The sequence below is a fragment of the Ptychodera flava genome, chromosome 18, assembly GCF_041260155.1.
Source record: "Ptychodera flava strain L36383 chromosome 18, AS_Pfla_20210202, whole genome shotgun sequence".
NCBI lineage: Eukaryota > Metazoa > Hemichordata > Enteropneusta > Ptychoderidae > Ptychodera > Ptychodera flava.
Window position 1 is genome coordinate 19,499,149 of NC_091945.1, and position 24,957 is coordinate 19,524,105.

At 36.8% G+C, this 24,957-nt stretch overlaps 2 protein-coding genes across 2 annotated transcripts; both read right to left on the bottom strand.

Moving 5' to 3' along the window:
• Positions 1-1,264: 1,264 nt before the first annotated feature.
• Positions 1,265-6,066, bottom strand: LOC139117087 (deoxyuridine 5'-triphosphate nucleotidohydrolase, mitochondrial-like). The gene is made up of 5 exons (XM_070679921.1): positions 5,842-6,066; positions 4,142-4,278; positions 3,635-3,709; positions 3,405-3,475; positions 1,265-2,426 (listed from the first exon to the last, which is right to left on the bottom strand). Exons 1-5 carry the CDS (start codon positions 5,976-5,978, stop codon positions 2,370-2,372), a joined length of 477 nt encoding a protein of 158 aa, XP_070536022.1. The 5' UTR covers positions 5,979-6,066; the 3' UTR covers positions 1,265-2,369.
• A 432-nt stretch (positions 6,067-6,498) lies between these two features.
• LOC139117088 (sodium-dependent multivitamin transporter-like) lies at positions 6,499-24,165 on the bottom strand. Its single transcript, XM_070679922.1, has 14 exons — positions 23,632-24,165; positions 22,275-22,340; positions 19,672-19,723; positions 19,191-19,258; positions 18,021-18,175; positions 17,096-17,236; positions 16,434-16,563; positions 15,313-15,401; positions 14,547-14,659; positions 13,950-14,103; positions 13,132-13,349; positions 12,630-12,730; positions 12,037-12,137; positions 6,499-11,529 (listed from the first exon to the last, which is right to left on the bottom strand). Exons 1-10 carry the CDS (start codon positions 23,962-23,964, stop codon positions 14,027-14,029), a joined length of 1,224 nt encoding a protein of 407 aa, XP_070536023.1. The 5' UTR covers positions 23,965-24,165; the 3' UTR covers positions 6,499-11,529; positions 12,037-12,137; positions 12,630-12,730; positions 13,132-13,349; positions 13,950-14,026.
• Between the last annotated feature and the right edge of the window lie 792 nt (positions 24,166-24,957).

Genomic DNA, 24,957 nt, shown 5'->3' on the forward strand with positions numbered 1-24,957 from the left:
TGTAGACAGCGAGCCGAGGGTCACACAAATGCATGTCCATGTTGCCAGAAGATGATCTACTACGAGTGTACTTCCAGTTATGTATATGTCTGAGCACGCAGACACTTACTTTATTGATAAATATAACAACCTTGACTGCTCTGTTCAGACCTACCACCAATACAATCGGCAGGCCTATACTGGCAAGTCAACTTTTGTGAACAGAAAGGAGAAACGTTGTCCCGTAAATATTTCTACCCTGCCACTGAGGGCGATATTTTCAACTACAAAACAGTTCTCTGTGGAGTATAGAAAGATTATAACTGCTGCACATTGCCAGTTTCTGTTCACTGTCAATGAAAATGCAACACAACTTATTTGACAAAGCATATAATTTTTACTAACAGTCTTCCATAAATGGCCTCGGCTGTGGAAGTCATTATTAATAAAATAAAATAAAATAAAATAAATATCTGATTTTACTTACTGGTATATGATTCAAGAACTTCCAAGATTCATTCCTTTAATACTGTATTGGTTCTAACGATTGGCATATTTTTCAGTGATTTTATTCATTAGGGGAAGACTGCATTAACTTGCATGGTACCTGAAACCCAAGTCCTTGCCTGACCAACTCGGGTGACAAACAGAAGACTTTTAATCCCTCAAGGTGTCAATGTTCCATTGTTATGTTTATCTAATCCAGCTGGTGCCATTGTAGTGCCATTGTAGGAAAGGCAGGTCTGTGAAATTGATCCTCATAGGGAAGTAGGGTATTCCTAAGTTAATGGAGCCTTCCCGTAATGTGTCCCCCTATGGTTACTCTACTGAAAGTCAGGTAGAGTGACCAAGGCTAAAAAGTTTGTTCTCCACGAAAGACCATGATGCAATGCATATTCTTCAAATTGTCATGACAGCATGTTTGTTGATAATTGAATTTGGCAAGAGTGAAAATAAGGACACACGGCAAGTTTCTCATTAATCACTGAGTGACTTAGGGAGTCATTGGGTTGGAGATACACTACTAGCCTTCCATACCAAAAAGGAAACCTATTTATGGTTCATATCAAAATGTTTGCGTCCAGTTACCATGGCAGAGGCCCTGAACTTGTTGTCCAGGTATGTGGATTTGCAACAACATTGCAGCTGTACAAAATGCAGTGTGTTGGAAAGGCTGATAATTTGCATTTCTATATATTTTAGGGAAAATAACAAGATGCGTATTTGTTCCCTCCAACAAAACCAATACAGATGCCAGTATAATCAAATAACAAAATGACAAATGTTTGTTTTTCACAGCAATAACGTTTAATGAAATCAAATGATATAACAGAAAGCATTTGTACTATTTAAAGTTTCGTAATTCAAAGACCACATTAGTTGAACCTAAACCCTTGAGGGACCATAGACCCTTGAGGGTCCATGGTTGGACAGAAATTTCATAGTTCATGATTTTTGAGGCATTAGGTTTGCAAGTCCCTCTACCATGGAGGAAATCTAATGCCAACTCTATGGTTGTTTGACAAGCTTACTTAAACCTTCGAGTGCCATAATGTTTCCCTACCAAAATTTTAGTACATTTTACCAGGGTTTGCAAATTTTTCTGTAATTTTCTTGATAATTTTGGACCAAATAGACATCATATTTAATTTGCTAGTTTGTTATAAAAATTTTGGCAAAAATCCGGAAAAAAATTTACTGGAGTATATTTCATAAAGGTGACAAAAATTGACTTTGGCGCTCAAAAAGTTAATCGGGAAAGTAACATTTAGGACGGTGAGTCAGTCAAAGTATCTTTAAAGCGGGTTGGTCTAAGCTTGTTGTACAATATCAAAGAGCAAATTCACTATTTGTAAGTCGCGGTGAAAAAATACATTTCACACATAAAAAGAAAACAGAATTCCTTAATCTTTGGTGTGACTGAACCAAAAACAGAATAACTCTTGAATGACAGTGAGATAGATTGACTACCCGTAAGTTACACAAAGATGGCTGAATTTAACCGTTCAACCCCTCTCCATGTTTTGGTTGAGCCCTATTGTTCAAATTGAAAGGTTGCCCGGTTCATATGCTGATACGACTGGGGGGTGTGAAGGGTGAAAAAGTTAACTTGTAGCACCTGAGAAGCAATATGGTCAAAATTTGCTGTAATCATGCTATTGAAAATGGGTCATGCAGGAACATCGGCTGATCTAACTCGGCATGCGGACATCTTTATGCTGTTTACTTCAGTTGCTGCTACGGCTTCAGAGGGAGATGCAACACACTGCATTATCTAACTCTGTGTGTGCAAATGAACATCTTCCGTCTGTATGTGGTAAAGAAGTACTGTTCCTGGCTCATGAAAACCTCCACAGATGTACGGCATTTTTTCAGCAATGACGGAATGGTTATTTTTTACCAGTTGAACCAAAACCACCACTTCCTCTTTCAGTATCTTCTAATTTCTGTAAATTAATAAAAATGCATGAATAAATGCGCAAATATGGTCAAGATACTAGTATTAATCATTTACCTGTAAAAGTAGTAGAATATATGATCAAATGTAGATTTCTTACTTGAAGAGTAATCAAAATTTCATGAAAAAAATCTTGTCGTCCAACTTCTTCACATCTTTACATATAAACATATTTCTTCTGATTATCTCAAGATTGGCACAAAGTGTTGATAAAGAGTCGCAGTGGTCCCAAAACATTCAAATTTCTCTGGCGGGTCCATTTCATTAACAGGGTCCATACACTCATATTGACTTCAAATTCAAGGACTTCTTTTTCAGCAATTTTCAATGACTTTGCTGAGGTCCAAAACACCATTCATTTCCAAGGTAACATTTTTTAAATTCATCATTTTTTATTGTATAATTTTCCAAGTCATTTTATAATATCATGACCAAAAGTCTTGTCAGTTTCAGAAATTGTGGATGGATTATCTATGTTCCTAGACTTTCCAGGATTCAATTTATTTTTTTTAAGGATTTTCCGCTTTCCAGGAGGCTTCAAGGGCTTTCCAGAAACACACAGATCCACCATTAGTTTTTATGATGGGGCACGACAAGACAAGCTGACAACATGCCAGAAACTCATTGATAATTTAATGCACAGGATGATAGTATTTGTGTCTAAAATCAAAGAAAATAATGAAAAGGAAGATTCTTGGCTAGATATAAATCTCGAAATTTGGTTAAAAAACTTGTGGACCCAAGTAGGTCCTAACTTTAAAATATGAAAACATTTCAGAGTATGAAGTGAAAATTTTAACGCGACATTGTTTTTCTCTGTCACTATGACTTCGGCTAATGTCTCACACATCACCTATGACATTCACACTGATACAACACAGGAACAGGTGATATTGGGTAATAACCTCTAATTATACCAGTTGTAACATTACAAGACTGGGTGAAAGCGAATACCTAAAATTCTTACCTCAAGTTCTTCCAACTCTGGCATGTAAATCTTCTCACATATGAGCTGTGCTATTCTGTCACCTTTCTGAACTGAAAAACAAAATCATCAACAATGGTTTAAGATAGTTGGATATCATCAATGATCATGTGATTATCATAATTCTAAATTGAGCTTCTTTAATTTGGATTGGGAGTCAATAGCAATAGTGCAGCTTTCTTAAAGAGAGAACAAAGTTTAGATACACTCACTTTCAAACTCTTTGTCCCCAAAATTAAACATAACAACACCAACGTTTCCTCGGTAATCTTGGTCAATCACGCCAGCTGGAAAAAAAAGGACAAGAGATAATATGTTACTTGACAAACATTGCACCATAGACAAGAAGAAACTTTTGAGATTGACAGAACTTCAGGACAAACATTGGTAAACATCCTCATTGACTGCCTAGGATACCTTCCAATACACACGTAGATCTTCTTGGAAAATGTACCATATAGGATAAAAATGTAATATGGTATACTGTGTAGCATGATTTCAATATTGTTCAGTATAGCTGATTTCAGTTGACACACAGCAGGGCCTCCACACAGATTTTCATTTACTTTGATGATTTTTCGACAAATTATATATATATATATATATATATATATATATATATATATATATATATATATATATATATATATATATACACACACACACTACACTTCTATGGACAGTTCAGTAAATTGGATATATCTAAACTGATATCTGACCTCCGACATCGATGAAGTGTTTGACAGCCAGTCCAGATCTCGGTGCTACTCTCCCATAGCAACCATCAGGCAATGCTATCTGTATGTCTGTTTTGGCGAGGAGTTTTGCCTTGGGTGGTATGACATAATCATACGCACTGAAAGAAAGAAAACCAACAAATGTATCTGAAGCAGAATGACAAACTTTATTTGATAAGTTGTACTTCAAATGAAGAAAGTATGATTACTTTTTGTGAGCGTTACACATGTACTCTTTCTTGCCAAGTGCTGCTATCACTCCGAGATCTCACCTCTCCCTCCATGCTTTGACATCAACAGACAAAGGGAGCATGAAAAATGTGGAGGGCACCGCAACCAAAATGCAGCTGTGCACCTGGTCATTTAAGTTGCTGCGCTCCACAAAACTATGGTTCATTTTGCACCGCGTTTTCAGTGTTGCAGCCGGAACGCGCCCTTGCGACAATGTCCCCCAAATCGAACCCGTTGTCCCGCATTCTCGCATACTGCGCGGGTCACCTAGGGTGCACTCACGGGTCAATGGTTTTGGATGTAGTCTGCAAGTAATACCCGATACTGGCAATGACCTGTTTTGCATGATAATGTTGAGTATATTTTCGTACTTTCGGAGCTGTAATTACATATAATAAAACACTGCACTTGATATTATAACTTGCTTGCACTTCTAGTGAACTCTCTGATTGACGGCAGATACAGTATATTAGCTGTTACAATTATTGCCTGAAATTCAAGGTTCTGTTAGCTTTAATTTTTTTGTGAAACTAATTTGTTAAAGCATAATACAAATTTGACTTACAACTGATGCATGTCGTCCCCAAAATAAATGGTACAGGGACAGTGTCCCCTGCCTGGTTAAAAACTCTTGGCTGCAACACTGCATTTTGATTTACCTCCAAGTACATAATCAAGCAATAAGAATGAATGTAATACTGTTCAATAAAAAGCTGGTACAGAATTTTTTTTTTCCTCAGGCAGACAGTGGACTCTTTTTACGTCTATGCAACAACATGGCCCAGGCCCTCTATCCCTCACATTGTTTCTATGGATTATCCTTGAGTTCATGGTGTGATGGCAGTTTGTCCCTCTTCCACCCACACTGGAGGGACTGTGCTTGGAAAGACGCCCCAGCTCACCGAGGGCTACAATGAATTATTGCAGCTACTCCTAGACAAGAGCAAAGCGGTCGGAAAAGTTTGGTGTGCAGTGCCCTAAAAAACGGTGTTCATCTTCGAGCTCGTGACATCTGAGTGCTTTTGTATTACACTCTGCTATGAAACACCACACTCCCTCTCTAGTCTAGTCACAGTCGTTTGGAGAGCTATTCAGCGCTGGGACTAGCCCCATAGACGAGTATACAGAAGCGAGAAATACCCCTCGCTTCTGTATACTCGTCTATGGGGCGAATAGTCCCAGCGCTGAATAGCTCTCCGGGGTATTTCTCGCTTCTGTATACTCGTCTATGGGGCGAATAGTCCCAGCGCTGAATAGCTCTCCGGGGTATTTCTCGCTTCTGTATACTCGTCTATGGGGCGAATAGTCCCAGCGCTGAATAGCTCTCCAAACGACTGTGGTCTAGTACAACCTTACCATGGAGCTACCAAAGCAACGTGGATCTCTCTTTCGACTCCGAGCGCGCACGGTCCCTTCACCGTGCTCCGAGAAAAAATACGCATGCCTCTCACCTTCGTAAATCGTAGCCAGCTGCCAGCTTCGATCCTCGAGTTGGTGTAAATGCATTTTCTGTCAATTTAGCGAACTTAAGGATTTTGGTTGACTTCGGCATTTCAAGTTTTTGACGCTTGGGAGACGAACACGGCATCGGAAACAATGCTGCCACTTCAAATTTGGCGGGATAGTACAGCAGTACTTGGCGGGAGTGTAGTATTTTGATTGCCCAATGGAGGTCAAAGTTTGATAAAGGTGATACAAGTTCTTGTCGTAGGTGGCGCTTTATCAAGCGGCCCGGTGGGTGCAATCTTGCTCCAAAGAACACACCAGGCGAAGGGCAAAACTTAGTATAAACAGCAGAAAACACTTAAAATCACAAAAATGGTAGACACAAAATGTGACATATCCTTTCACATCTTCCATGATCATTTAACTGAACCCATGCCATGCCACTTTGCCTCAATATGGACAATGTCTGTGGTACATACCGTACCCGGAGCGCATCCTCGGCAAGTCTATCATGTGACATCTAATGCAAAGGGTACTTTTCGAAATTACGAAACCATATGCCATGTGAATATCTATAACAAAAGGATTGACTACATTAACAGTAAGTTAAAAGTGTAGAAATTATTGCCCAATTACAGTGCTTTTACAAAAATGGAGAAAACTTTTGATTCTATTATAATATATACTTTATTTCACCACATACACTAATAATATAAACCAAGGACACCTTTTTTACATTTATATTGTACTTGAAGTTTAAAACAGAAGCCGATGTATTCATAGCAGTGATAATCTCCACTCACATCCATCTGACAAAAGTTTGCGACAGAATCTGCTTCTATTTCTCATTAAAGTTGACCAAATTTTTCTCCTGCTTTGAATCCTATAAATAACGTCTGCTTTGCACCACAAACACTACTGTGGTCATTTTGCAAGCACTGAAGTTTACATCTCGGAAGCCACATAGTTCTAGGAATAGATTCCTTACTATTTGATGCCCAATGTCACTCATGCAAAGTGTTACCCATGATTGACAGTAAAATACTAACATCAGTGAATTTTACAAGTGAATTTTGTGACATCATCTGCCCAAGTTATCACGTTACCGTATCCAGTATTATGGCCCTGTGTACTTCCCGCATCTACAAATTCAATGCCAAAACTGTAAAATAATAGCAATCATGTACAGGGCCTCCCAAGCCATAATTGACTCAAGCAAACTTGGCACTCCATTATGTTCTTGGCTTCACCTCGTACATTATGTTGTGCAAAGTTTGCTTTCATCCATTATGTGCTTGGAGTGTGTAAAATAAACATTATTGCTTAACTATGTGTGGGGTTCACATTCAGGGGGTGTCACTGTCATAGCACCGGCATGTACTTGAGTTTATTTGGTGAGGTAAGAATGCTGTTATCCCCAGCTGTAATGTGTTGTTGATCGATGTACTGGTACATAGGGGAGCATCTGCAAAATCTTCCCGCTTTCACAACAATTTTTGTTATCAAAGGACACAAGTGCAGATAAAGCTGTTCACCCCCATTCCCTGTAAACAGGTCCACAATCACCATTGATAACAATGGGTTTGGGCTAAACTATGATGGTGAAAGGGTTAAAAAGCACACAATGCAGAATAATGCTCTGACTACCCAAGAATCTCATCCCAATTGAATGTGGTAATGTTTTAAAGTGAAGCATCAAATGTAAAATGATACATAAACTCTCAAAAACTAATAAACCCTCAATATAAAATTTGCATGACAAATATTTTGTCATACAGAAAGTACATCTTGACCCAAGTTGGACTATGTCTTACAACTTTTTTAGGGCAAAGCTGAAACTGGCTTTGAAAAGTATATAAGATTCTACTTTACAAACACAAAAGCAGGTTTGATCTAAACAAAACAATTCCTTCAGAAATACACAAATATACTCAAAATGTTATTCATACCAACTGTGGGAAATGTAATTCTGCTCCTGTATTTTTTCTGGAAAAAAGTGTATCAAGTTTCCTACAGACATACGGAGGTAAATTCATGCAGGAAAACTGTGTCGTTTTAAATAAACCCTGTACAGAGTATGAGCAAATTCATGTTACCTGTGACATGCTCATAGCACCCAGAATAATTTCAGAGTCATATCCTTAATGTAATTGCTTTGATATAACTCTGTTAGACAATGAATGTTAAAATTTGCTCAAAAATTTTCTTTTAACTCACAGAGAAGATGACTTGTATACATTCAGAGTGCATAACAGCTGAAAACAAATAGTTCATGATATGGTTGTTTGTGGAGAAAATATCTATGTATGACATAAATAGTTTCTATTTATTGCATGTAACACAATTTGTAATGTTTATTTACAACAGAATTAATGGTCTTTGAAAATGTTTATATCTGTTAACCCTTTGAGCACTGTAATTTTTTCCCGTCAAAATTTTAGTGCAACACTTTTACCAACTTTTATGAATTTTTCTGTAATTTTTTGACAATTTTGGACCAAATGAACATCACATTTCATTGGCTACAGTTTGTTATCAAAATTTTGAAAAAAAATTAAGTTGATTATATTTTCATAAGGTGAGAAATTGACTTTGGCACTCAAAGGGTTAATAACTGTTATTTTCCTGAGTTTCTTTCATTGATGCTCCCTTGGCTTGTGTTTCATGCAAAGATTGGAAAAATGTACATAAATTAGGACAACCATTATCAGTCATATCCATACTGCTGAAATTACCCTGTTATTAATGTAACTGTATGACAAAATAACTATTTTACTTGTGACAATTTTTTTCTGTCAGAAATAAAGGCAGGATGAGAGTGAACATTTCTCAGATGTTTGCCAAATCTTGGTTTTTGTTTTTTACTATAACATTTCTTGTATTAATAAGTCACTAACACAACATTTGCTTTTCAATATAAAAACCAGATTTCAGTTTCTATGTAAACCTTAAGCCTGCTGTTTGATAATTTAAATTTCAGTCAGAATTCTGAGGTAGGTGAATACTGTCATATATCAAAGATATCCTCCACTCTTTCAGAGTATATATGTTTCCTTGTCCGCTAGGTCACCCCATATCGGTATGTGCCCATTCATTTTCCTGTGAATTTAAACAAACTTGGAACTATTGAGTAAACACGTTTATGACTTAATTCACCAATTTCAGATTTTGTCAGCTTATGTGAACACGCTCGTTGGAAAGGTGAAAGACGAGGTGTCCTGTTTAACAAAAAAACATAAAAAAACACTTGTTATGAAGTAAAGTTTGAAGTTTTGTCACACTACTGTACACAATATAATGAAAAGATTCCCTGTGCTCTTTTCTTAAAACATAATGTGGAGACAGTTGAATAAAAATTTCAAAAATAAATATTAAAATACAAGGTGATAAAAGTTAGTGGCATCATCAAAACTTTGCCACCTTCAAAACAAAATATAAGAAGCAATTTTTACACAAATTCAGGCAGAAATTCTGACACACTCAAAGGTAGAATCGTTATACACGAACTGTATGGCAGGTACTTTTAACTATCTGTGAGCCTCGATCTTGCATTGTATAATCTGTGAGCACAGTCTGCCTAAATGTGGATATTTTTAGAGAAATTTTCCAGTACTTTTTTCACAGGCAGACTTATGTTCATGATACAATGCATAATCGAAGACAACATTCAGTGTTGTTATATTGCTTTTTCAATGTATTGCTTCCATTATAATTTTCCATAAAATTACTAAGTCAGTGGGAACTGTATTTGTTAACATGATAATGAGAAAGATAACTCATTTATTGTGTATGTCCATGATGCTCTGACCTCCTGACATCTATAAACTGGGGGAAATACCGGTATTATCATGTCCAATAAATAGCACAGAGTAGTACCTATGTGTATGATGCATTCATATACATACTTCATACACGTAGCACATTTGCATTTGACTAAAGCTAATATTTATGGTTCTTGCACAGAAGAAGGCAAGAGAACCTTTATGTCCAAAATTTGAATGGTAAGGTTGGTGATGCCAAGAATTCGAATGACACTGCAGATGACCTTTGGTGCCAGAGGTCAACCTGAGCATGCTGAGTCAGGAATTTTGGAATTCTATTGCTTTCTAATACATAGGAAAAACCATGCAGCTAGCAAACCAAGGTACATACAAATAGTCTCCAATAACAAGGATTCATTATCTCCAGCTATGCACACTAAGGCATTATGTTACTCGTCGTACACATCATAGTATCTGCACAAATTCATGCTACCGTAATCTGTCATGCTTCCAGCATTAGATGGAGATTTCTCTTTGAAGATGCTGTCGGTTCAATAAATTTTGATGGCAGAATCATGATCTTTGCAAACTTGGTGAAATCTTGCTGTAGGTGTCACTCAGCTTTGAAAATTTTTACTGGCACATTTTTTCCTCCTTTTCTCTGTTTTTTATCATTAATTTCTCTCACAAAATACCTCGAATATCTGCCAACTTCTATTGGCAACAGTTGAACTGAAAAACTGACCACAATACAGGATACAAATTTGCAAGATAGCTTCATGATCTTGTTCCTCACCAGTTATTTCATGATGCAATATGTGAGGTTTCAATTCCTCTTATCAGAGATTTCCAAACTGCTTTACACTTTTGCTGAACTCAACACGTGGTAGTTCATTGCTGTTCAAAACACTTGACTGAATGGTTGATTTGAGATTATGACACTGATGTAAATAACCTATCATGCTTTCCTCAGTCCCTATGCCTAGCAACGGTGGATCTCTAGCCTTGCGCCAGCATGGGATCATCCTGTGTTGCACTTGACACAAGTGACCGTAACTAACTGCACAATGGAAGCTGATATGAATATTCATATCTACGGTGCGCATCATTTGAAGAGTACCTGGATTAACCTGTCCACCCCTAATGCCCTGTAAACAGGTCCAAAATACCACTGATAACAATGTTGGGCCAAACCATAGCACTAAAAGAGGTAAATAGAAATTGGGCTGGTATCCCCTGAGGGCATTGAGAGAAAAGAAAAGACAGTTACGTCACATCTACAACATGTTCCACAAACATAAATGTTCATCTCAAACAGTCTTGAAACTTGTGTTTTCATTGGAGCAATGAATAAGAGATTGGGGCCAGGTCAAAGGTCACCCTCCTTAGACACCTGGTAGCTGTCCTTGTAAACACTCCTGTATAAATGCGAGCCAGACATTTGAATAAAACTATCAGCGTATTATAAAGTTTTGCGAATCACCACGTCATGCACTCAGACTAGTACTAAGTTTTCCAAACTTATAAATATCATTTTGTTGCACCTTTTGATTTATTTGCATTGATTTCGTCAAGGACTCATGACACACATGAAACAGGGAGTTCTGAACTCCGGATGAGTGCAGAGACAAGACATTCAGGGATCCATAAGATATCCACAACCCATGCCGGATATTCCATGCTAGAGGATACAATGTAGAGGTCATTTTTTGACATGGTGACAACCACCATCATACAAAATATCAAAAGTTCAGAGTCCATGGCAAGTTTGTAGAGAAATTCAAACACTGGTCATTGCTGTGTGTCAGACTGAAGTTTCATTAAAACTCTTTTTCTTTCAACTCCATTACTTGAGTTTGGCAGGAAGCTTTCCTGATCCGGCAAGTCTCCATTCAGATTTTTCCGACAATAGTCACTGTACTCGTTGTCATCCTAGGGAGAGAGTAAAGTTGCACAATGTCAAAACAACACAGATTTGAAGATTTCATATCTGTGCAACACTTTTGTGGTGTTCAAATTTCAAAATAAATGCCTTGTAAGTCTGTAATTTCGAAATCATTTTGTCACAAGATGATACTTTTCTACTCTCATTTACTACTTTTCCTCTTGACTTTGTTTTCTTCAGAAGTTTCATCAACAGTCTTTGGAGACAAACTTTTTAGTAATGCATTAAGAATAGTCTGCAATCCACGTATCTATCTGAAGACAATCAAATATGTGAAGACATTTTCATTTGGAGGGCATATCTCCACTGCAGAACTAGTAATTTTAGGGAGATTAACTTGACACTTGTTTTGTCTACCCCATTTAAGTAGGACTGGTAATTTATAGGAGATAAACTTGACACTTGTCTGCTCTATCCCATTTAAACCATACAGAACTCAGCTAGTGTCATACATGCTCTTTTATCCAGAATTCAATGTGCCCTAAAACACATACCGTAACATTGCTGCCCAGACTTCCACATATTTTTCTGAAGAATCCCTTCTGATAGATTGGACACAAGAGTTTCGGATCCATGTCTTCAAGACGATTAAATCCTTGAAAGGAAAAAAACAAAGAATAAAATGTCAAAGACTGTAATTAAAACATCTAAAGATTCTACTCTGAGCTGGTGAAAACGTGTGACATATGTATCCATGAGTAGATGTATTTCATAGCTACGTTTCTTTTCTGATTAACATACAGATAAACACGTAATCTAAAATAATTTAACAAGATCACAGACAGAAATATTTCCCATGATATTTTTTTAAATTATAAGTTGCCTCAATTTTAGAAGAAATGTCTTTATATTAGGAAAGTAAAAATATAATAAAACAGGCCTTGGTAATATTCTGTTCTTTTGGACCACGCAAAATATATTTCATGAGTGCATTCCTGACTGAAAGTACTTAGTTTAACATGGATATCAGAATTTTAGTGTACACAATGAAATTATTGGGTTCTGGAGGTGGTTGAATGGGTATCTTACGGGGTGAAATGGTTTGTAATGCTCAGGAAAATTATTGGTGTTTAATAATGCCCCTCACCTGTGATGAGACTAACAATGACACCAACCACTATCGTGATTGAGGCTGTGGTGGCGCTGTACCATAGATATGATATGCTGTGAAATTTTGCAAAGGCTGGCCTGGAACGAAAATAAAATGGTGCAATGGAGTATGCATATATGGGTAAAAACCCCAAAAATAACACAAGAAACAGTACAACCCACGAGTAATTTTTTTTTTTGGGGGGGGGGCATAAAAATTTTGAATCTTTGATAACTTGATAGAAAGTTTTCAGGACTTAGCAGTTATTAAGCATTTATAAGCACGAACATTGTAATAAAGACAATAAATTAAGAATGCAATCGAAACTGCCCTGGCACGGTATTCACAATGGATTAACTGTTGCAATTGACTTAGCAAGGGTAGAAGGGAAAGATCTTACCCCAGTTGACACTATATGTAAAAGGTATGACCTGTCAGATTTTAATATATTCCCATGCTGGCATGGAATAGAGAGGAATTCAATGACGCATTTTAATACCTTGTCGCTGCTGCGGCCGCATTAACTGTCATTGTAATGTTACTTATATCTGTTGTCATTATCCCCGAGTACGCCAACGTCACATTGGCCATGGTGGCTTCAACTAAGCAACTGTCTGTATTGGTCGGCAAGGGAACGATCGGCGGAGGATAGAAGTACTTGCCAACGCCTATCCAGATGGTGATTAAGAAGCCGGACAACACACCAACCAGGGCACCCTGGGAACGGAAAATCATACAAACACGAATGTTTATCACTTCAACCACACAGCTGGGACATCTTATTATTAATCTGAGAAATTACGTTGGTTATAATGATGTGGTTTAACTAAAGATTATAAAATTTATCTTCTTTGTGATCCTTTACATATTTTTCTTAGGGTACCTCATAACAACATATACCCTAAAAATGCTGTTCTTAATACTTTTTGTCTAAATTCTATCTGAATCTCTGTACTTCATGCAAGACTTTCCATGTACATGTACCAAACTCTTCACTTGGCCAGACTTTTTGTATTTAATCTTACGAAATGACTGTTTGGCTACAGTTACTTTCAACCAATCAGATTCCTTCAATGCAATCTGCCACAATGTCCTGTCAAATGGACCTGAATAAAATAGCTGCATTTCTTGCATTCAGTATAGAGAACTGTGGGAGATGGAAGTGGCCAAAATGTTACCAACACAGGTGGTCCACACAAGGGTTTCTTTCTGGTTCAACTGTAGATAGTTCTTGATGAATGGCATGTTATGCATTTTTAAGGCGTTTACAGTCTTAGTTATTTCTTTTTACAAGAAAACAAATTTTTTGACACTCACCTTGTTATTAGTCCAGGGTAGGAAAATACCCATACTGAAGAGTCCCAGCAATGGACCCCCTATCATACCCATCAATCCTATGGCCAGGGGTAAAATTGGGCCATACCAGAGGCAGCAAACGCCATGCCGATAGTAATGCCACCATAGGAACATGCTGGGTAAAGAAAATAAATTCCAAATGTTCTTAACCCTTTGAGTGCCAAAGTCGATATTTGTTGCCTTTATACAATAAAACGCAAACAATTTCTTTCAGATCTAGACAATTTTTTTCTGATTTTTGCCAAAATTTTGGTCAAAAAGTGTAGCCCATGAAAATTTATGTCCATTTGGTCCAAAATCTTGAAAAAAAATACAGAAAATTCATAAAAATTGGTAAAATGTTGCCCTGATATTTTGGGGGAAAATTACTGTGATCAAAGAGTTAAACATTCAACATTGATAATATAGAGCTCAGCATCAAATGGCAACTTTATGTGATTTTACATGGATGGAAAAACAGTTGAAAGCAAATATTTATCTGAAAGCAAATATTCCAGCTAAATATATAAATGAAAATCACAAGCCTGTTGGAAAAGTAAATAGCATTTCACAGCTTACCGATAATTTTTACAACCATGGCAGCGCGATGATCACTCAAATCCTTGATAACTGGACGGACAATGTCTGCAAGTGTGACTGCTGCTAAGCAGTTGAGTCCAGATGACAAGGTGCTGATCAAAATATAAAAATTCAAAAAAGTGTAGAATATTGCTCAATGGAAATTAATCTTGACATAGCCTTACTTGACAATATTGTGAAAACCTGTTTTCACAAAAAAAAATTTGTTCACAGAATAGTGCAATATATATTACAACCATTGATCAGTCACATTTTACACATTCTAAGTCGCAGCTCAGATCTCATTCATAATGCTTTCGATTGCACCCTAGTGATGAAAAATATCATGACATTCTTTTTCTCAGCCTCAAAGGAAGGCGAGCATCAAAACAGAGATTAACACAACAGTATCAATACTGGCAAGAAAACACTTTGCAATGAACTCAGACTTAGCATTATCATACTTTTTGCAGAAAAACTGGAGAGAATTCTGTTTCTCAGTAAAAAGACACACATGCACTGCGGTGAACATTCCTTATTCCCCTCAAAGCAACTGGCAAATAAGAGTTCGCTGATTCTAGTCTTGTTATCACAGATTTATTTGCCTGAAGATAAATAAAATATAATTTAATGCTGTCTTCAAATTCTTCTAGTTAGATAGCAGTTATGCATGTAAGAGTCAAGCCAGTAAAACATAAGTCGGTGCAAGTTCCTGAATTTGGACTGTTCTCATTTTGAAGGAGTTTTAGAAAGAAATTTATCGTACCTGAGCGACCCACTAAAGATGGCGGCCACAAACAATCCTGCTACTCCTGGTAGGAAGGCGAATTCTTCAATGACATAATATGCAAGGAGCTGTGAGGAAATACATCAGCACGTCATTATTTGATCTGAGAATAATTCAGGTTTTCATGAAATCCTGGTCAACTCTTCAGCTCAACAATGTCAGAATTCTGCACCCACAATGCATAAATTTTACCTTTGTTGTAATCAAAGGAGATGTTAAAAACATTTGCGTCATTTTAAATTTTCTCTTTAGCATGAATAAAATTGAAATTTGAAAGAATCTAACACAAGCTGCTCTCAAGCTTTGCCAGTTTCATTCACTCTAAGTTCCACTTTGTATACACCTATCAGACGCAGTAAGTCCATGAAACCACACTGGCAAGTCAATGTATTATGCCGTACATTTAATGAGCTATTCATAGCACAGCAACTAAAAATATGACACAAAAGATCTCAATGGCAGCCATGCATGGAGGGACTTCTTTTGGTGCTATGGTCATTGAAATCTCCACAAAGCTAGTGAACACATTGCTACCGCACAAAGCACAAATTTGTCAATACAGTCTTCTTCGACTTTGATTGGCCTTCAAATTTCATGAAAATCTTTAGTACGTGTAATTGAATATGAGTTGTTAGACAAGAAATTTGACATTTTGCATATTATTTTAGCTAACGAGCTATCAGCAGTTTTTTGTACATGATATTAAGCATAATAAACATTACAATAAGCAGATTTTGATGAATTAATAAATTTAAGCCACTTACGTTGTTAAACAGCATTAAAGTACAAAGATATTGAAATAACCTTGGATGCTTCGAAAAAGATTATTTTGCCATTATCAAGGTAATTGTACAGAGTAAGCTTGTTTGAAATATACACAATTGTATGACTCTAGTATATATTGTCTGAACGATTAATGAAAGTCTGGAATTCTGATGAAAAAGCTACTTTTTACAATTATACAATGAGTCAAAACCTTTCATATTCCAACTGAGAGAGAAGTAAGGTTGAATAAAACATGTGATTTCCTGTGCAGGGACAAAGGGGAAAATGTGTATTGTAAAGATTTCAATTGCATCATCTCAAGGAGAAGTGCTTACCTGGTCAGCTCTGGCGACCAAACCCAACTTGATTGGGTCACAGCCGGCAAAGGCTGCAAATATCACCATACCGCATAAGATAATCAAACTAACAATGCAAAGCAAAAGTGGCATGTTCAAGTACAAGGCCCTGCAATGAGAAAATAAACAGAAATTCAAACATACGGAAAGTAAGTTGCTAAGTACAAGGAAAACATACTACATTCTCATTTCTGTGGAGTGATAAAATTCACTTTTATTTTATTCTAGATAAACAAGAATCACGATAAATATTCAATCAGGAATAGAGGTGATAAACGCAATGAATTGTTTGCTTCAAGGCCATGATCGACAGCTTAATTTGCTCATGCATACAATGTACAGTATATGGGAACTTGTGTCCATACATGCATATTTTGGTTATATTTACATATCCATATTTATAGCAAGTTCAAGGTTTCATAGTCCATTAGACATGATTCAACGTGTACCATCGATATTTGTCATATGATGAATTATTTTGGTGATAAAAACTGCTCAAGCAAATATAATTTGTTATCTTCTTCTGGAATAAACATGATGAAACACGATCGTACAATCTTATTCATCATACAAATGGCATTTTTTGTGAGAAAACAAATCATGTTTTTAATTTCAAATATATTAATATAGAGCGTACTCACAATTTGGCATCTCTTTCTGTTGGACAACTGAGGTAGCGCTGAACCGACAGCTGATTGCAGCCATAGTTACCAAGCCACGTGATGGCACCACCTATGCTCAGTGACCAGAATGTATGGCGGACAGTGGGATCTGGATCAAAACTGCAAAACAAAATACAATATCAATTATTTATTACCCATATTGTCTTTGAAATACCGATTATCTTGATAGCCTAGAATGTCTTCAGCACATTTAAAGTATGCATGACAATATCAAAGTCAATATCAAAGTCAATGTCACATGATGAGCTCCTCAAGAGGATGTTCTATCAGAACTGGATTTGATGAGGCTAGGGTAATTGTTCATATCATACAACCTACAAAAAGAGTTCATAATGCAAGAACAAGACACACAAGATGAATCTGAGGCTGTCCTGATTGTATCTAATGCTTAAAAGTTGTGAGTAAATTCTTTTTTTTTTTTGCATCCACTCAATATTGCAATAGGTTGGTCAGTAAGTGGTTAACAAAATGCACTAAAAATATAACACAAAATGAATATGCCGTTATTTGATAGATTTCTCATACAGTTTGCTCATTTCTGTGATAATATGCTTCTAGAGAACACAATTTTACTTCACAACATGGTTCAATGGTTGTAAAATGACTACTGCAAGGAAGTATTTCATCACAACGTACAAGTCATGGATTGGTTTTGCAACAGAATATCATTAACAATGGAAAATTCTGCAAGAAGAGTTTTGGTTTTTTTCTTTAAAACTCTGAAACATACACGCCGACACAAAACTAAGAATTTACTTTCTCCGGCCATATTATGATCAAAAGCTGTCAACAGAACGGAGCAAAGGATTAGTTTTTCAAGGAAATATTTGAAGAATTATACTCATAGCAAAATGCACTATATAAATTGACAGTCAAACCCTACTTGAAGAACTGTACTCTGCCGCCTTCTTCGTTTATTCTCCATATTTCACCAAAACCACCCATAGCGATGCTGCCCTGGATGATGATGGCAAGAAGTCCGGCAAACATGATGAAAGTCTGGAAGACGTCCGTCCAGATCACCGCTTTCATGCCACCCTGTGGAGAAAATGAAAATGATTCCTAAATGGACAAATAACAAGGATTTTAAGCATGATCAAGTTTATATAATAAATACCATAGACAACCCTTATCAAACTGAACGACATAAAGTAACAGTCTCATTTAAAATTGTATCATTTCATGCCCTCTCCTAAGCAAAAGTTGCATCTACAAGTGTACATATCTGCATGCAATAACCAGTCACACAGCTACACTCAAAGGTCCAGTAGTTGAAACTTTTGAGGATTTTCTCATTATTTTTGTTTTTGATATGTAAACTACAGTTTCTAATTCTACTCCCTAAAGCCTGTTGTGACAGCTCTCAGCTTGTCAACTCGGCCTGTATATGTGAAAACTCCATTGCTATTGTTGAAAAGTACATTCTGGTCTGGACAAGAAATCAATTGTAACTTAGACCTTGCGATTGACATTCAAAACAAAAATTATGAAAATGTCATCAAAGTTATAGCTATTGTCCCTGTAACAGCAATCCATCAAACATGTTTCATATTTCTCTTTTTAGGGGGAGCTTCAACTTTTGATAATATTTTCATCATTATTCTTCTATGAAACAGGCACCTTTCCTTCTTACTCTACCAAGACTACTAGGATGTTGACATATAAATTATTAGCCTTGCTCAATAACAAGTGTTGTACTAAGTTATGATATCATTGACAAATGAATTCTGGTCTTGACCAATAAAAATTCAATGAGAAATGATGGCGTTCAATATAATATACATACAGGCCATGTTGACAAGCTGAATACCGAGTAGCTCAATACAGTTTTGCAAGTTGGACAAGAAAACGTATTTTATAAACAGATACTGTGCTTTCGACACAAAATTTTATTAAAAAATAACGAAAAACACACTGAAAGTTGCTGCTGATGTCGCTTTAAGTTTGGACTTAACCCTTTCACCACCGTGGTTTGGCCCGATCCCATTGTTATCAATGGTGGTAGTGGACCTGTTTACAGGGATTTGGGGATGAGAAGGTTAAAGTGACTTACCAGAGAGGTATAGAAGGTACAAATAACACCAACGGACAACACAGATGCCCAAATATTCAAGCCAGTCACTGTCAAAGGGAATAAATGACATAAATATTTCAATTAATACATTGACAGACAAAAGCTGTTTATGTTAGTTGTATTTGAAGAAGATATTGCTGGAGGCAAAACCAGTCAATAGTCAATATCCATTGAAAAACAGATGTTGGACAACATTTGTAAATTCAATCTGAAGCAGTGAACTTGCTACAGTGGCAGTTTTAAGGATTTCAAAATCAAAACTCTCATCCGCCCAGATATCACTCGGACAGACATGCCAACAGAGGAAAACATCTGAACTCATGTTTGCCAGTGTCCAGGAACATTTCTATCAGTGCGGGAATTCATACATGACGGTAACTGAATGGTACTTTGAAATTGCTTTTAGATACAAAATCTGAGCAATACACGTTATCAGAACGACATGATAGGGAGAGCTTACCAGCATTCAAGGCTAAAGCTGGAGCATACATCACCACAGCCATGTACATTATCTGCAAACAAGAGCAAGTTCATGAGAATTACCATAATTGATTCAGAAAAGATGGTGAGGTTGTATCGACTGATATAACTGCACATTGGTTTCTACTGTTCTGTATCTTTGGTAATGCATTATGCGGCCAAAATTGGCACATTTTTTTACCCATGTCCTGAAACTAGTCACTATGACAAGCACGTCGTGAACAAACAAAATCATACTGGTATGTTTGTTTATCATCCAGTAAGTCTCTAACAAAAATGATGGTCCTTTTTAGTTATACCAATTTTTTTTTTAGATACCAAGATCCAAATATTGGAATGAAAACAATTAAACGGTTATGTTTGAACACAGAGATAATGCTGATGCTCGCCAATATGTCAATGATATATCCACAGGTTAGGAGAAGTTTGCATAAATTTCCATAACACAGTAAATCTTAGTTTTCAAATATCAAACATCTTTCATCATTGCTATAGTAATCAAAGTAGGGGAAAACTGACAAATTCTAGAACTAGCGAGCATTTACCATGGCAACAGTGTGATGGTAAATGCCTGGCTTCTTCTACTGGTAGTACAACAACAAGCTTTTTGGAGCGTGATGTTTGCTTAAAATCAGAAAATGATCATGAAATGTTGACCCTTAGGGTCATGTCCTAAAACAAGCCTTTTATCCTCCTTCAATATTGCAGATGTTCCCTCTACAATTTCAAGGTGAAATATTGATTTTGAGCATCCAGATAAGATGTCTAAAATTGTCACAAACCGGCACTGCCACTTTAAACACTTTGTTCACTGAAGCTGGTATTGAAAAATATACAGTTGATAGTTTTAGGGATGAAATGACTTCATTATGCAAGATTCTTGTTTACTCCAAGGTCAGAGGAAGAGAACACAAGACTCATGCGATTCCTGTCATCAAGGTCTCTTTCTTCCTTATTCACCATAATAGGCCGATGAAAGGTAAAACTGCCCACTGAAGTGAGCGGTGATGTATGACAACTAAATGGTCTACTTTGTCATTTTAAAGCCCCATTCTATTAGCTACATCTACTGTCATCTTCAGGCATTTTTTTCGATAAAATGGTTTGAAATTAAAAGCAACTTAGTTATGCATAAATGCTTACTGAAATGTAACCACAGAATGATTTTCAAACATTGGTATTGAATGTACACCTAGGATTTTAACAACCAAATAATATTCGATTGGCAAGTCTTATGTGTCCTCCACCAGCAAGCACACAAAAACACTGAACATTTGACTCAATCCATCGCCAAGGATTGAAATAGTGATATTTTCGAAGATGATATAGATTTCAATGGGAAGCAAAAACATCTCTTTAAAGATTAGACAAAATGCAAAAAGATAGAGCAATGTATCTACACTACTCTTTATCAGCTGAATGTGTTCACAAGGCCAGACATTTTAGTTATCACATTGTAAACATTTCTAGTTTGTTTGCTTAAAATGTGCTAGCAGATTAGCTATTTGATTGATATTTCTATTTCACTGATTTTGATAAGATATTTGGACCACAGATTTCGATACAGATATTGAACATGTGACCATTGATAACACCCTGGTAAATTTGATCAAACAATTTACCTGGATCTACGGCTTTACCACAGAAGGTACTCAGAAGGCGAAATGAGAAAAAATTGTCCTTTGTCAATCCCAGTATACAAAGTTTGCGATGAACAAAATCTAATTTAATCTCTAGAATATGCCTAGTTTTGATAATAGCATTATTGAATATGATAAATGAGTAAAATGACATCAGGTATTATGATAAAGTATGTCTAGACCTTAGGACATTTGCATAATGTCAACGGAGATATAAAAGAAGTTGATGCAAATTATTTTTAAACAAATTTGCAGATTTAAAAGCAAACCCTGGCTTGGAATATGCCATATTTGATAGAAATTTTGGTAGCAACATACGTTTTAACCCTTTCACCAGTGTGGTTTGAACCAATCCCATTGTTTTCTATGGTAAAGTTGGACCTCTAGACAGGGAAATGGGGGTGAAAGGGTTAATCTGACCAATTATAAAAACAGCAAGGAAAATTTGACCCATATCATATCACACAACTGATTAGGTAATCCTCTACGAAGGCAAAACTACATAAGGCTTAAAAGATAAGCTGTTTTTCAGAACACAAAACAAATATGCCACCAGGTAGAGGAAATATGAGTACATGTTGACAAGTTAAGCTGACAGATCAAGCACCAGATCAAGGAATACAAGGGAATGAAGTTTTATCATTCATGTGGAGTTCGGTAATAAAAAATTGGTACATTAAAACTTGATTCCTTAGTTTAGAGATGCAGAGGTGAAGCATGATTCTCGATTTATTTTTTCACAAAAATCAGTCAACATGGATTTGACGATGTACACAAAAAATCAATTTCAAATATATTTTTGGGGTGGGTGGGAACAGAAAAATGAAACTGTGTGCATAAGTTTGACTTTGCCTAATGACAGAGGGATCTATACTCTGCAAAGCCTTACAGTAAGTTGCATGTACAAGATTTTGGTTATTGTGTACAAAGGGAATATACTTACCATGTAAGCAATGTATGCCAAGCAGCCAATCAGTCTTGCGGCCAATGAGAATCTTAACTGGAGATACTGAGATGTTGTTGAGAAAGGAGAAAATAAGATTGGCCATGAGATTGGGGTTTTTATTGTTATATGGCTGTAATGATGATGATTATGATGGTGGTAGTGATGATGATGATGATGATGATGATAAAAATAATAATAATGATGATGACTGATGAAAATAATAATGCTGATGGTTAATCAGAATGATGATGATATAATATCATTGGTGATGCTGGAGATCTGATGGTTCAAAGACAAACCATGTACACACAATATGTAGGATAACATTCAGACTTTACACATCCGCCTATAAAGAAACATGAAATTACATAAACAGTTGGACATGCAGGTACTCGTCCTGAGTTATTACTGCATTAATGCTTGAGGGCAGGTTATGAATATTAACTGTTTCCAAGTCAAATCACTCAAAATATGCGTAATAAAAATCACAGTAAACAGAAACATGACATATCCTGATGCGCACTACCACTATATATTCGGTAAACACTCACAATTCGGAAATATGTCTCAGCAAGACAAATGAATGAAAAATCTTGACTACCTACGGTTTCTTCACATTTCTCAAATGTCCTGTCTTAAGATATAGAACATTATCTTAAGGCCGGTTATTGATGACCAACTTGACCTGAAAGTGACCCATGAACCTTGCAAAAATTACAAGGTTACTCTGAACTACTTTCTTAAGGCTGCCCTTGACCAATTTTTTTCCTCAACAATAGTAATTGTTGTTGTCAAACTTTGCATAGATGTTTTCAAAAGGACCACTTTTCGAATATTTTTGAACAAAATAGAAACGCTATCTCCATTAAACCATAGACCCTCGAGTTTTTCTCGAGGGTCTATGGTTAAACATTGGTTTCCTACCTATGAACATACATACTCATGTCATGTGTATCAAATATACATACATTTGATCATTTGATACAATATTCCTCTACCAACGGGAGAGACCATGTGTCTTTTTCAAAATTCCGGATGCATTATTTTGGCACTGTAATAGTTTGAATGTCACAAACCCTAGGTACAGGTCTATGCACAGCCCAAACTGTAAGCGTTCTGGGCGATTACGTAACAAGTGTTATTATTCAATGCATTTTAAATACACACGTTTACAGTTATAGTAACATGGGTTTTCAAAGCTTGACGTCACTGGCCAGGAATAATCTCATTCAAATATAATATACAGTACACATTTACGATCACAAAGACGCACACAGAGAAAAAGTGCTGCTATCGTCACGCTGTCAATAAAGATTATTTGATAATGGAGAGGAAAAAATGCATCGACCCTTACCTCGTAAACACTAGTAACACTCAGTCGGTAAAACACCGGCAAAAACAAGTGTGCTGATATCGGGGTCATAATGAAATACGATATACCGATCATCCAAAACATGGTACCGAAGCTGTAGATTTCGGCGGAGGTCCCGAGCAGAGCGATGGCCGACATGAAGCTGGCTAGCAGCGATAACCCTACAGGGATGAACCGCATTTTCTTGTCAGCAACGAGAAATTCCTTGGTGGTTTTTTGGCGACCACCGGTGCAGGCGTGGAAGAGACCAATGAAGGCTGAAAACGCCAGCACCAGCGAGAAGATGACATAGTCCACGATGGAAAAAGTGGCCATGTTCGATGTACCCTCGAAACCTGATGGATTTACCGCAGCTAGAAGCGAATGACTACGACGGTCAACTTCCTCCACTACGTCTGTGCTGTGGCATGGGCTTACTGAACACGTGAAAGTGGTGGTTACGTAAAATGAGGACTATGATAATGACATGGCTTGAGTCCCAACATGCTGCCGGCGGGGTGAACGCCTAATGCGCATGCCCGTAGAAAGTGATCCAACGAGAGCGCGCTGCCGGTCGCGCGGTCTCGTGATAAACGAAGTTCAACCACGTGACTGTGCGTTGTAGTTCATACACTCCTCGCCTTTTGGTATCACAACTCACCTTAACGTCGCGACCGTTCAAAATCAGTTATGCAGTAAATTGTCATCAAGCAAAGCGACAATTTTCCTAACCGGCCACATGAGTAAAATGCAGATGCAAAGTTATGGTGATTTGAGTATTTATCTGTTTCAACTTTTTTCATCAGTTTCACCAATTTTTGTGTCTGACATCACTGATATTGGATTCCAATTACTTCACAACTTCTCAATCAGTATGTAGAGTGTAAATTGTTTTTGGATATTTTATCACGGTGTTTTGACATCTTTCACACCATACAAATGTAGGCCTACACGTTTGATTTTAAGGTAGTATGCGTCTTGAAAGTGAAAGGTTTAAACTTTGGCTCAAACTTTCCTCAAGGAATATTTCAACCATACCCTTTCATAATCAAGAATAAAAGTTTGGGGTCACCACGCAAATTTTGGGACTAGAGAAACAAATCACCCAAGATCTATCGATATTTGAAATTCAATATGGCCGCCATCCCTACGTTAACTCTATGGCGAAAAATATAATTGTTGATTTTCGAAAAACTAAGACGGTGAAATTTTTTCTTTCACCAAGAGCTTCAAAATGAGCCCACACAAGTGGTAGCTCAGACTGGAGTGTCCGAATATCTGTCCCGATCATCGTCGTAAACCACGTGCCTCTTTACGGCAACAGCTCAG

Bases quoted from the DNA above. Each gene is read 5' to 3' on its own strand.
- LOC139117087 (XM_070679921.1), bottom strand. From the start codon at position 5,978: ATGCCGTGTTCGTCTCCCAAGCGTCAAAAACTTGAAATGCCGAAGTCA. The intron at 4,279-5,841 runs GTGAGAGGCATG...TCTTTCTTTCAG, and splicing joins GCTGGCTACGATTTACGAAG to TGCGTATGATTATGTCATAC. The intron at 2,427-3,404 runs GTAAGAATTTTA...ATTAATTTACAG, and splicing joins CAGAGTTGGAAGAACTTGAG to AAATTAGAAGATACTGAAAG.
- LOC139117088 (XM_070679922.1), bottom strand. From the start codon at position 23,964: ATGGCCACTTTTTCCATCGTGGACTATGTCATCTTCTCGCTGGTGCTG. The intron at 19,724-22,274 runs GTAAGTATATTC...TCTTGTTTGCAG, and splicing joins TGGCATACATTGCTTACATG to ATAATGTACATGGCTGTGGT. The intron at 17,237-18,020 runs GTAGGGTTTGAC...TTTGTTTTGCAG, and splicing joins GGCAGAGTACAGTTCTTCAA to TTTTGATCCAGATCCCACTG.